Raw genomic sequence first — 14,372 nt, 5'->3', positions numbered from 1 at the left:
ATATTTGTTAACTGCAAAGTAAATAACCAATATCTTGAATGGTTCCTGGAAGTGAAAAATACAGCAGTTTTTATGTTACTGGCATCTCAAATGTGATTAGGATACAGACAGCTTCATTTAGCATCAGTAGAAACTTGCAGGTGTTCTCCAGAAGAAGCCTGGCCCCCACTACTAAAACTTTACATTTAAAAAGTCACTTCACTATTTACAGAGACAGATTCCCTCTCTGCAAAACCATACAACTGACCAGATCGCAGTCCATAGGAAATCCCACTCTGATGGCAGTCTAACAATACTTTGCACTGAACCCACATTTTATTCAAATATGAATAATGGGTGCATTCTCACAGTATTTTTATTATAAGTACACAGTATGTTCAAGATCTCCCCACTCTGGCATTACTAAGGAGACCAGGTGGCCCTGAAAACTTGGAATATTTAGTGCAAGCTTTTAAATTTTCTGGAGATGCTGGTTTCCTGAAGGAACTGCCAGCTGGCTGAGCTGGTAACACTAATTGGGTTGGGCACATGTGCACTTAAAAGAGCGTCTTCATGAAGCCTGTCATAACTTAACACCCTGCCTTCCTCACTCCAGACCGTCCAGTGATAGTCCCCGATTCAGCTTTTCCCCCAGCTGTAGACTCACCTTTGCAAGGTGGCAGGGAAGGGTGGTTGTCTGAGATGGGCACCCGTTTCTCTAACATCCACCCAAACGCCCTCCTGGACGGCTGCCTTCAGCCCTCATAGCAGGTGGTGGACTGACTGCATTTTGGAAATCTGCTTAGCCCCCTTACCCCACCCTCGCATTCTGTCCTCCGCGGCTTGCCTTGCCTTTTCCCAGCATTTCCCCAAGCAGTGGCTCGCTTCTCCCAGTCCAGCATCTGTCCCCCTTGCAGTCCCACCTCCCCTCAATCTCTCCCCTTGAATGTCCCATCTCTAGCATCCCAGCTCCCAGGGCTGCAACACACAACCCTAGCCCTGGACAGCTACAGGACCAGGACGGAGCAGCAGCCTGGGAAACGCGTCTCAGAACCCCACCGGCGCGCGTGCCCTGCAGCTGCCCACCTACGCCACGCCCCTGCCAGGTGCACCCTGGGAAGGCGATAAGTTACTGGCGTCCGGTTGTGGTTCCGCTTCCGGGTTTTGGTGCGGGCGGGCGCTGCGTGTTTGCTCCTCCTCCCGAGCCGCTGTATCTCTTCTGGGCTATCGCTATGCGCAGACTCGGCTCCTGGCTCAAGATGGCGGCGGCGGATAAACAGAAACATGAACACGGGCGGGTGAAGATCGGGCACTACATCCTGGGGGACACGCTGGGCGTGGGCACCTTCGGCAAAGTCAAGGGTAAGAGCCGGAGACATTCCCCCCCCGCCCCCGAGGGGCCGGGGGAGCTGCTGCCCTTTCCCCTCGTGGTGGGGAGGGCTGCAAGGTCTGGCCTGCGGGAGCTGGGGCCGTTCACCCCACCCGCCGGCTTGAGGGAGCTGGGTCCTTCTCGTCTCCTGCCCTGTGTACCCGCCGCAGCACCCTTGCGGGCAAGCGCCTCTCCCTCCCCAGTCCCGCTCCCCTCCGGCCTCAGCCTCCGCGGTGCGCGCCGCCGCGCTGGGTCCCCTGTGCTGGAGAGACCGCGCCTGAGCGGGTGGGGCCCGCGCCGTGCCTGAGGCGAACGCCCGGCGGGCCTGGCTGCCATGCGGCCTGGGCACGTACTGAGCAACTCGGGCGCCTTGCTCGGCTTCGCTGTGGCTGGGCTCTTCCGGAGTCCGCGGTTTGCTCCTGACGCGTGCCTGCCTTTATCCTAACGGCGCTGCAGCAGCGCGCAGCCCTGGAGCCCGGTTATCTGCCGGGCAGCAATTGCGCCTTGCAGCCAAGCGCTGCTCCTCCTGGTAGACGGGACTCTCGCCTCCGCTGGCACCAGCGAGGATGAGAAAGGTGGTCGGGGCTGCGTTTGATCATGTGCGCTAATCGCAGTGAGCTCCCCACGGATTAGCCGTTATTTTCCCGGTTTCAGACAGGATAATGGGTTAGGTGAATCATCAGGTTTGGTATGGCCATTCCTGCTTTTTAACGTGGCCCGGAAGTTTAATCCAGAAACCAGTGAGGTAGGTTGGTAAAGCAAAACAGAGCAAAGACTGTTAACCTGAAGTTCCTGGAACTTCTGGTCCCAGTGGAAGGACCGATAGCTGTGTCAGGGACAGCTCTTGAGTGCAGGGGTGATATTTCATTGGGACATCTGTGGAAGGTGGACACACCTGTGAGACTGGCGTTTCAGTTAGGCCTCAGGTAAACGTCTAGGTTCCAGCTTCAGTAATGTAGTTACAGCATGGAAAAATAATGAAATCAGTGCAATGCTTTCTGAAATCCTCTTCAGTAGACAGTGGTGTGGAAATGGCCTCTGCTGTGTTGTAAGCATTTGCAGGAAACTACAATTGAATTTGTTGATTTTGACAGTGGGTGGGACCTACTGTCTTAGAACAAGAAGTAACCATTGTTTAGAAGAGGAATAGCTTTTTTCCAATTAAAAAACCCCAACTACTTACTTGCTGAAATTCAGTATCACATCTTCAGTTAAGAGTGACTGTAACCACACTTGCATTTAGAATATTCTGATTTATGCAATAAAAATATCAAAGTTAACATTAATTTAGTCTTTGTACATAATTTTGTGATATTGCCACCAAAGGACTTAGAATGAAACTTTGACAGTGTAAACTGCTGCGTAAACAGTCATGTTCAGCAGCTTTGTAAGGCAGGAAGTTTCCCCAGTTTATAAATGGGGGAACAGCTGCATAGAAAAGTTTTGATGTACCCTAATTCATTGTATGGTCTTGGGTATTTCTACACAGCAAGTAAATCACAATAGTAGTGAAGATGTGGCAACATGGGCTAGCAACCAAACTAGTACCTCAGATCCCTGTGGGTTTGTACTTGGGCTGCTAACCTGCACTGAAGTTTGTGCTGCCACTTCCTCACTGTCATTGCTACGTGGGTTACTAGATTAAAATGTGTGGATATGCCGGTCTGTGCTACAATCACACCTTCATTTGCTATGGAGACATACCCTTCATGACATAGTCAATACTAGAACTCTGAGATTAGGACTTTCTGTGCGGAATCCACTAGACCCCAACATCCTCAATATCTTAAAATATGTGAGAGTCCTGTTCATATATTGTGGATGTGTAAATTAAAAATTACCCCTTACAGCTGAGTTTGACGAGATGGTAGCTTCCCTCAGTTTAATGGAAGGATGGGGCTAAGTCAGCAAATATGTCTAAGATTCTGGACCCAAAGGAACGGAATTTTTTTTGTTTTAAACCAGGCTTGACTAATTTAGTTTGTGTTTGGCTTTTAAGTTGTGGGGGAGGGGAATCTTTTAAGGAGGGGAGATTCTTGAATGAGATTCTATGTTCATGTGCACATGGCTTTGTTTGCACTTGGAAAAAATACTGTGTTGGAAAATATTAGCCAGCATGATAAACCCTATTTTGAGGTTAGGATGGATGAGGACAAGCTGTGTTTTTTTTTTTTAAATGTCAGCTGGCTTCATCACCTTAGGGGTAACCCATGACTATCTAACAAAACTTTAAGCACAGTTTGATCTTGTCAGCACCGGATGTTGTCATATCTAACATCATGTTAATCAGTTTTCTAACATGACACAGTTCCCAGTATAGATGTGGCATAGATGGCAAGAGTGAATGCAGAGAGCTTGCTGCTGTTCTTGCCACTGAGAAATCTGTAAAGGGAGCATGCTGTTGCCACATCCAAAGGAAAATCCAGCACCTAGCAGTCCATCAGACCTTGTTCCATCAGTAGATTCATTCCTTACCACTATCTGTTCCGTCTCCTTGAATCCATCTGCCCAAAAGCAGCATGAGGATTTTGGTCCATGTAATCTCCGCAGCCCTAGGCCTGAGAATATCTGGACTTGTGAAAGGGATGGAATTTTCTTCACCTATGAATATTGCGGTTATGGTAGTGATATCCTGTAAAGCTGCTGTGCACCACAACAGAGCCAAATCCTAGCCAGAACGTGCCTCATCCAGAAAATAGTGATGGGGTGTGAAAAACAGGGTTAAACTAAAAAATTGATTGGAAGACAAGAAAATAACGTTCTGCAGTAGTTAAGCCATTATGATCCATAACATAAAAATATATACCTGCAGTTAGTAAAAAGAAATTCAAAAACTGAAGTGCCTACTATGCAGAGTTACTCTTATTAAATTCAAATTCTATTTTTATGAACTAATCACTGCCCCTTTCAAAAGTCTTTTTAGACACTATGAAACCTTGAAGTCAGATGTATGAAACATTCAGACACTGCTTTAATTTAAAATAGGAATGTTCCTCTTCGTGTTGACTGTTGGATTGCTGCTGTTTGGAGTTTCAGCGTACCACTTTAAATGAGCTATCAGATCATTGCAAAGAAATATGGAATCGCTGTAAGAAGGTGTTCTCTCTGAGAGGGGTTGGAAAACTTAACTGTCATTATGACATTTCTTAATTTTGCTTATTTTTCATTGCTTGTTCATTATTGGAAGCAAACATGTATCCCTTTGTTAACTACCTCTTTCATACCTTTCCTATACAAATTATAGAGCTTGATTATCTGGGGGGAAAAGGGTAGGGAGAAGATGACTTTCATGAACTGAGTTTGGTTACATCACTCCAACCTGCACCCAGTATCTGTACTGAACTGTTTCCTTTTGCACAGGGCTTTGGAGCAGAGCACGGAGCAGCTCTGGAGCAGTGGAGCTGCAGGTTTTTGCCTGGAGCGGAGCCGGAGCACCGCTCCAAAGCCCTACTTTTGCATATAAAATTTGTCACTTATAGTAGCAAATCTCCCCTGGTTGGACTGCAGCCTTCAGTGTTTTCCTCTGCCTTACTCCCCCCACTGCTGGTTCACTTTGCTGTTTGGTTCTGTCATTCTGTCTTATGCTGTGTCTCTGTTTTTGGTGTCCTCAACAAATCTGATCATAGTTGAATATACATTAAAGTCCCTGATAAGGACCTAAATTGTGCACTGTGTGGAGAGGTTTTAAGATGATCAGAAGGTCTTATGGAACCTCCAAATCTGGACTTGGCTTCAACAAACAGGAATAATTTATTTCTTGAAAATGGATACTTCGTTATATTGATAAAGGCAGTCCCAAGTGGCAGCTTGAGAGCCACTATGCTAGGCAGTAACTGTGGTGGACCCTTGGCTTCCAAGTCCAGCACTTTCTGGGAGGAATGCTTTTACTGTTGCATTTTTCAGGAATCTGCAGTCAAGGTTGAAATACTATAAAGGTTAGGAACCAAGAGATTAGCAAAGCTAGAATTTAAAAACTAGTTTCCCTTTTGTTAAGCAAACATTTTGGCATAAATATATTTAATAGGAGTCAGCATACCTTTTTTTTTTTAAATAAACAAATTATCTAGTAAAGGAGCTTGTCTTAATCTAGGTTTGTGGGGCTTTTTTTCCTGCTAATTTAAAATCTTACATCCTAAATTGGTTCTGATTCCGACTGGAAACTTGGAAAAGGTAAAAAGTTCACGTTTCCAAATGCAGTTAGGGGAAGCAAGATTCTTCATAAGACTTTTTCCCTCCATTTAAAAAAAAGTAATAAACTTATAGCAAGTAGTATAGGGGAAACTTTTCTAGATACAGGTTGGAGACAAAAGTAAATCCTAAAGATAAAATAGTGCACTTTTTTTTTTGTTTGTTCCAACGCCCAAAATAGTGCTGGAAATCTTAGTCTGTAAAATGCCCAAATATGTCCTCAGTGAAGCACTTAACAATAAAATTATTGCATATGGCCAAACCAGAAAATAAGGTAATGTGGAAGTGATGATAAAGTGGTCAAATAATGTGGTTGGCTCAGCAAAGATGCATAACTTTCACTTATGACTTATTTTAATATGTATGAACTTGTTTAACTCCTATTTTTAAGAGGAGTCAAAGGTACTCTAAACTTAGATTCTTTACTTGTTAAAATAAGCAAACTCAAGCTACGGTGTGATAAAACAACCTTCAATCTTGACTGTGTTCTCTTCTAAACTTGAAAACAGGTTTAGTTTATGTTGACAGAACAGCTTCATTATGCAAACTGCAGTCTAGGCTAAACCTGTTTCCTAAAAATTTCCACATTGGCATTTGAGTTTTTGTTAGCATGGCTTATGAGGCTTGATAAATTGTGAGTACTGTGGATAAACTACTGGATGCAAATTTTTGCAGATGAACACTAGCAAATGTTTGCTACTGCCTTTAGCCATAAGTAGAGATGATCCATCAGTGTAGTTGCAGATCTTGCCGCTTAAAAAAACAAACCAAGCTATTACTGATGCCCTTGACAGCTTAGTACATGTTTGATTCTCTTTTGCCTATGATTTAAAATGTTTTTTAGGAATGATAAAATAATTCTAGCTTTGAAGAGTATAAAGTTCAACTAGGGCTACATCTAAGCTATAGACCACTTCTGGGGTCATGTAGTGTATGTGTAGCTACATGCCGCAGTGAAGAGCATAGTGCATCCACACTGTGTGTAGGTTACATGTTTCAGTGGGGAAAGAGGTCAGCAGCTCTCTTCTGCCAAGCGTTTCACTGTGCCTTCCCTCCCTGCTGCTGGAGGCTCTCCCCATGGTGGGAAAGGACTCCAATGGCAAGGAAAGGCACTGCTAACATTTCCCCTCACACACTTCTGCTGGAGTTTTTTGCTAAATGGTGGTGAATGGCTCCGGCTGGCAGGGAGCTGCTAGGGCCTTTCCACACTGTCTCTTCCCTTTTCCTACTGCTGGAATCTTTCTCAGGGAAAGACTCCATCAGCAGGACACTACTACCTTGCTAAAAATAGCCGTGTAGACAGGGAAGCGTGGCTTAGGCTATGGGCAAGTAGAGAGCCATGTTGGGTCTGTACATGTACATACCAACACCATCAGACATGTCTTTACTTGGCTAAGATGTGCCTCACCGTCTACACTGCTATTTATGTAGGTGTTAACGGGGGCTACATGGAAAGGTATACTACATGCTCCCAAAAGAAGCATGCGGTGTAGAGACACACGAAATGGGACTTTGTTGGGTTGTGTGCCTAAGTGACTACCCATAGAATCAATTTAGTAGATGCCATTTAAATAAGTGGCCCATCCTCAGCTAATTTTTAGAGGTTGGGGGTTAAGTGAAATTGTGGCTTCCCTGGATCTCTCTGCAAATAAATGGCTGGTCCTGCAAAGTCTCAGTGATGGACATAAACATCTGTGCAGTTGAAGGTGCCCACAGTAGCTGGAGTTACTAAGTTAAATGGAAAATGTTAAGCATGTAGATGGAATCAGAATTTTGAGTCTAGGAAAGTAAAATAAATTTGTTAGTCTCTAAGGTGCCACAAGTACTCCTTTTCTTTTTATAAAATTATATTGTGAACCTAATTGTTCTCTTCATTTCCCGTCAAGGAAACTATATATTTAGTATGATTCATCTTTTTAAATCCAGTCACATGAATAATGTGTCCAGTTCTGGTGCCTACAGTTCAGGAAGGATGTTGATAAATTGGAAAGGGTTCAGAGGAAAGCAACAAGAATGATTAAAGGATTAGAAAATGTAGTGATTGAGCTCCTTAAAACTATTCATTTAGCTTACCAAAGAGAAGGATAAGGGGTGACTTGATTAGTCTGTAAGTGTCTACATGGGCAACAAATATTTAATAGCGGTCTCTTCAGTATAACAGAGAAGGTATACTTAATATGATCCAATGGCTGGAAGTTGAAGCTAGACAAATTCAAACGGTAATAAGGTTCAAATTCTTAATGGTGAGAGTAATTAACCATTGGAACAATTTACCGAGGGTTGTGCTGAATTCTCCATCACTGATAATTTTTAAATGAAGATTGGATGCTTTTCTGAAAGATATGATCTAGGAATTATTTTGTGGAAGTTCTATGTCCTATGTTAGATAGGTCAGATTAAATGATCACAATGGTTCCTTCTGGCTTTGGAATCTATGAATCTGTGAAAACTCATTTTCAGATGAAAACAGCACTTTTTTGCATTTTAGGTTGAGGACCACAGATCTTTTAAAGGGTCAGTGTGTGCCAGCCTTTACTTTAGAACTGCCAGCTCTTTTGGTACTCAGGTCCCATGCACAGGATGCCATCTCTTGCCTTCTATTTCTGTGATCAAAGCACACAGATACTGTGCAGAACAGTCCCCTCAGCATGTCTTGGTGCATACATACAATTGTTAAAGCTTCTAGCCTCCATAGGTTGAATGGCACATTAACCTGAGAAGAAAAGGCTTTCTGTAGCAGCCCTTGTCTGGGAGGACTAATGGGTATATTGAAACTAGTATGCTTTTTTAAAAAGAATACTGAAAGTAAGTGAAACTTTGATCTTGTTATCAGTGGAAAGTGTTTCCATTTAAAAGAGAATTCTGTTCCATTACATGCTTGTCCTTACTCAGTATGTCTTGAATATCTTTAAAAAAGAAAATACTCCACCTGCTTCTTTTCACTTTCCTACAGAAATCTAGATGATATTTTGAGCTCTGAGGTCTGTCTTTGAATTCATCTCAAAAACGAGATCTGTAAAATAACCAACAATCTGTCACCAATGAGTCTGGTCTATTTTGTCTGTATCAGTTGCCTTGAACTACTCATGCCAGAACTCCTTGCAACATTTTGGGTTGAGGACAGGAAGTACCTTAGTAAATTAGCTTAATTTAAAACCATGGCAATCTTTCTCTTGGAAATAGTAAACAACTATTTCATTTTACTGTTCATAGGTGCTGGAACGAGGGGTGATGGGGATTCTGATGAACCCCTGGCTAGAAGTGGTTTCATCATATACAGGGTTTACAGTTTGGTTCAGTGGCTCTCAGCACCCCCACTATACAAATTGTTCCAGCACCTCTGTTACTGTTTGTCGTTTAGTTTATCGATAGTACCCAATCTTGTGTTTTCCACCAAAAAGAAAGGAAGATCAATTACAAAAATTGAGTCTTTACTGAGATACATGGATAGAAAAACGTATCTCCCTTACAGATTGAAAACTGCACAACCAGGTGAAGGAATGGATTTTTTTGGTTGGCAAAGTTAACGAATATTTCTGCTCACAGTTCAGATTCAGCAGTATGGGATACATTTTGAGCCCTGAACAATCTGTTATAGCCAGTCCCTTACAGCAGCATTTCTGAATTTTCCTTTCGCAGGGTAGCTAACTTTATAGCCAAACAAAATATTAGTGTTCATAATGGAAAACATTGGGTGTGTAACTGTTTTGGTGATAGTAAAGTTTCATGACATTTGAAAAGCTCACTATTGCCTAATTTCCTCCTTAGGATCCTCTTTTCAGTGAGATTTTGGTTCTTTGGATATCTACATTGAGTGTAAGAAACTTGAAGCAATGTTCTAATTCATAAAAAGAAGTTAAGTACCTTACAGTATAAAGTTATTCAAGATGCTTCTGTCCATAAACATCTCACTATAGGTGTGTGCACACTCCTTGAGCCTCTTAACCAGCATTGTCCATTGGAGCTGCCCATGCACCCTATACACCCTCATACCTCTGGGAATAGCTCCAATAGGAACTGGATTCCTTCACTAACTCAGAAATCCAAGTAATGCCTTCATATCAGCAGGGAAAGAGGGCAGGTCATGGCATCCACATGAACAAAGGCATCTCAAAGAACTGTTACAATATGTTAAGTAGTCTGTCTTTGAGTATTTGTCCACATGAATCCTATTGTGAGTGATTGGCATCCTTGTTTTATTTGACTGTAGAAGAGCCTTGCCAAACTGGACATCTGATCTAGAAGTTGTGATAGTGGATAGGGACTACTTGTATGAACTGGATTCCAGGTAGCTGTTCTACAAATATTTGGGAATAGAGATTCCTCTTTAACAAGCCACAGATATTGACTGGGCCCTAGTGGAGTAAACCTTAATTCAAGATGGAATAGCAAGTTTGTTCAGAATAAGCCATCTTAATGCAGTCTGTAACCCATTTTGAAAGTCTCAGAGAAAACAGACTGACACTTAGACTTTCTGTGGCTTTTGTTAATAAAGCTAGGTGACTTATGAAAATGTTTTTCTACAAAGGTAAAAGGACATAGACCTATGTACATCTTGTGTGTGGAATTTCTTCTCTGCAAGAGAATTATGTGGTTTAGGAGAAAACATTCATGTTGGTAGCATGAAAGTGTATAAACTGGTTGGTATGAAAGTTTTAAACTGTTTGGGGTAAGCATTTTGGTGCAGTTTGAGTGTAACTGTCTTTATGAAATGATATATTGCTACCCTACCATTAATGCATGAATTCCTTCCACCTGCAAGTCAAGAAGTTAGCAACTAGGAACATGTCCTTAACAGAAAGGGAAAATAAAACATGTTACCGTTGGTGAAAATGGCTGGTCCATCAAATATGGGAGTACTGTATTGAAGTTCCAAGTGGGAAATGGCTCCTCGTTTGGTGGCAACACATCAGTCGGGCCTCTTATAAATCTAGATACTGCACAGTGAGAAGAAAATTGAGTGACCATCCACTGGTGGAGGATAAGCTAAAATAGCAGCCAGGTGGACCCTAGCAGAACTAATTGAAAGCTCAACATGTCTTAAAGATGAGTAATTGAAGATGGTTGATATAGGAGAGTCTGGGGTTTGTACATTATTCTGAATAGACCACAGTAGAGAAAAACATTTCCTCTTTGCTTGATCTGGCTTTCTAATAAAGGGCTTTCTACTTTGAATCCAAATCTTTTGTACAGCTGCCAACCATGATCTCTCCACAGAACTCGGGCTGCGAGATTCCGTGCTGTAGATTCTTGGTTGGATGAAGTACAGGGCCTTAGCTCTGGGAAATGATGCCTGATAGATCTGGAAGTGGAAGAGGTGGATTGATTGGTAGATGTCTCAGGTTGGAATACCAGAACTGGCATATTCAGGCTGAGGCTATCAGTATCATCCAAGCCTTGTCTTGGTGAAGTTTTCTTAGAACTCTGGGGATTAATGGAATGGGAGGAAAGGCATAAAGCAGATTATTGTTCTTTTGGATCAGAAATGTATCTGCTATAAAACTCGGACTTCCTCCTCCCCAGGAGAACATTTGATGAGTTACATTCATGTTGGTAGCAAACAGGTCTAACAAAGGAAGACCCCCACTTTTGGAGTACCTGATTCATAATCAGAACTGAACTTTGCAACTCCCATTTGTGGTAACTTTTTCTGCTTTGGTGATCTGCCAAATTGTTTTGTGTCCCCAGAAGGTGAAGAGCTATTGGGTTGATCCAGTATAGGATGTTAGTCTCAGATATATCGCTGTATGACACAACAGTGATTATCTGCTGCATAGCAATTGTATTGTCTGACAGAATTTGAATGGTGGTGCTCTGAATGAGGGGCAGAAATGTCTTGCAAGCTAGACTTAACTGCCCCGAAATACAGTACATTTTTGTGCAGTTGAGACTCTGCCTGGGACCATATACCTTGTGTTTGGGGAGCTCTCCAAACTCATCTCGGGAATGTCTGTCACCAGAGTCTTTGAAGGGGGTGGTACATGAAGCTGAACACCTTGGCAGACACTTGGAGGAGCCATCCAATAAGGAGAGATGACGGCATCTTGTGAGGAACTTGTGTCTGTTTGGTTGATGAAATGTCCTCAGCCAAAAGTGAAGGGACCAGAGATGTAGCTGTGCATATAGCCATATAATTACAGGGTGCCATACAATGCAGCAGGCTGAGACAAATCCTTAGTTGGGGGAGACTGAATGTGATCAGTGATGTGATTTATGTTGAAAAAATTGGAAGAAGGAACACTCTTGCTGACCTGGAATCTAGGATCGCTGTTATGAGTTCTGTGGATTGAGCAGGAGTGAGGTAGACTTGACTTGGTTGATCCTGAGGCCTATCATGGAAAGCAGTTGAGGAACTGTGCAAACGTCCTTGTTGACCTGACCTATGATCAGGTGAGACTGGACAGGGAGGGATTTTTATCTTTGGTACCTCTAGGTTCCCATACCAACAGAACCCTGGACACGTGATAAGAGATATGTCTGACAATGAAGGCTCTGGTTCATCAGTGATCATAATGTCCACTTGAGATGTAAATGCAGCTTTAGTAGATAAAGGCAGAACCGGGACCATCAGTACTGGAAGTACGCTCTCGGACGAAGTCTTGTCAGACTGCAGTGCTGATAACTGAGGCCGATTGTGCAGATGACAATGTTGTCATGGAGGTGACGCTGATCACTGATGAAGCAGTACAAAAGGTAAGAGATGCATGTTCTCAGTCTTAGGCTCTCTGCACCAATGTGATTTCGAAGGGGCTGATTTTGGTACATGAGCACGATGAACATTTGTTCTCTTCTTGGCTTGGTTCTAAGCTCCACCAGGAGATCTGTGATCTTTCCTGTCGTGGGCAGCAGAAGCTACTGCCTGACCCAAGGAGAGAAGGTGAATGAACTGTGTGTTTCCTAGCAGCCTGAGGTTTCTTGACTAGCAGATTTTATTTTCTGGAGTGACATCCGTGTAGTTGGGGCACTTGAAGCTGATTTCCGAGCAGGCAACAGTTGCTCCTTTGAATCAGACACACTGCATAGATTTCTCCATCTAAAATAATTTTTCACATTCATCACAACCCATCTGTGTGCACTTTGGGGGAGGGAGAGAAGCTACAAACGGCACACTGGAAGAGTCACATCACTAGACAAACCAACCAAGCATCAGTGTGTATATTAACAGTTACAGCAGCCTCTGATGCAGGGTACATTTTGAAGTCTGGTGACTTTCTCTGCACCATTAGTCATGCCTTGGTACTGAGGAGTAGATCCACTGAGGAATAACATTTGATTTTGGGTTTTTTAGCCCAATTGGTTTTAATTTATCAATCAACACTAAGCTAATTATAATCCTAAACTATCTATTTGCTATGGGGAAACAGAACACTGAGGACTCAGACTTGCTAACACAGGTGGTAAGAAATAACTGAGTGGCAGTTGAGGATGTCCCTGTCTTTATATGGTTGACAATGCTGAACCAAGTCCCATTATGTTTTATGGCTAGGCCATAAGTGAAGTGGAAAACGTGTATCTTATAACTGTAGCTTTACAAGCTATAGGTAATGCCGCACTGGTAGCTTTACCAGATAAGGAATGGAATTGTACGAAGAGCTGGAAGGAGATGTATTCACCAAAAATATGTAAATTGTTTGTAACTACTTGTTTGAATGTCTAAGGTGTGTTGTGCAACTAAGAAAAGAAAGTATCTAGTAGTAATCAAATAAGGGACAAAACCTTCTGAAAATGTGATAGCTATGCTAAATTGTTTAGCTATGAGTTATGTTAAGTTTTTTTTTTCCAAGAATGTTTTTTACTCTTAAGTTGTTTAACTGAGGGGAAATGTAAAATGTAATTTCTGTGCTAGATGCAGAAACATACCAAAAAGATAGGATAAGATAAAAGATCTTGTTGCTTAACCAACATGCATGCTGTACCAAGTTACGGCTAGTGCAGATAAGCTTTGCCTTTTGGAGAGCTACTTTCAAAACAAGATAAAACTGGTAAGAACTGGTGTGTAAATCTTGTCTGTTGTAAACTGGGGAATATATATGAATAGAGTTGAGCTTGCACTTTGGGACAGACTGAAAGCTGTAAGTGCTGTGAAACTGTTCTCCCTATAAAGTAATGACCTTTCTGCGTTGTGGTGAGCTATTTTTGATTGAGCCTTGTTTATCGGAGGACTTATCAGTAGAATAATTGAACCCCAACAACACCTTGTTGTGAGATATGTGCACAGCCTCAGTGGACACTGCTGGCTAAAAGGTTGATGGACAACCTGTAGTAGGATCTTCTTGGACAAATGCTCTAAGAACTGTAATTTTCCTCTGATTCTTTATTGCTGTATTATCATTTTTATTGTAGACTTGGGTAAAAGTGGACTGTTCCCTCTGAGTCAATTAACTTTTTTCATTGCTACTAGCTGCATAAATGGTATTTGCAAGACCATGATGAGATGTTACTATCCTAACAGGGAACTATCCTACACGTACAGGGTGAAAGCTTACACACCTTTGGAAAGCTTACACTGGAAAGCTTTCCCATCTGACATTTGTGGTCCTCATGCTCTGGTTATGCTCCCATACTTCATGCTGGTTCTGCTGTGCTGACTAATGCAGCAAATATTCTGTGTAATACTACTTTGAGGTTTTCTTAATAGTCTGTCACAATCTCTTATAAATAACCCTTCCATGTAACTAACGTAGTAATAGTATGGTTTAAAATTTAGAAACATTGTAGTTCCTGCCTTCAAGGTTTTTGACAATTAATCCATTCATTTTTATACAGGCAGATTAGGGACAGGATGATGCATCTCACAGCAGGTCAGGATTATTAATACAACTGAGAGTGATCTTCC

At 42.4% G+C, this 14,372-nt stretch overlaps 1 protein-coding gene across 1 annotated transcript in view; it reads left to right on the top strand.

The window, feature by feature from the left end:
• Positions 1-1,211: 1,211 nt before the first annotated feature.
• PRKAA1 (protein kinase AMP-activated catalytic subunit alpha 1) overlaps positions 1,212-14,372 on the top strand; it is a 30,505-nt gene continuing 17,344 nt past the window's right edge. The window contains exon 1 of the mRNA XM_077816794.1: positions 1,212-1,341. Coding sequence (XP_077672920.1) covers positions 1,212-1,341 — 130 coding nt within the window. The remainder of the gene's footprint in view (positions 1,342-14,372) is intronic.

This window comes from Eretmochelys imbricata, chromosome 5 (genome assembly GCF_965152235.1).
Source record: "Eretmochelys imbricata isolate rEreImb1 chromosome 5, rEreImb1.hap1, whole genome shotgun sequence".
NCBI classification, from domain to species: domain Eukaryota; kingdom Metazoa; phylum Chordata; order Testudines; family Cheloniidae; genus Eretmochelys; species Eretmochelys imbricata.
Note: the sequence above shows the minus strand (reverse complement) of the source record. Positions and strands in the feature narration are given on the sequence as shown.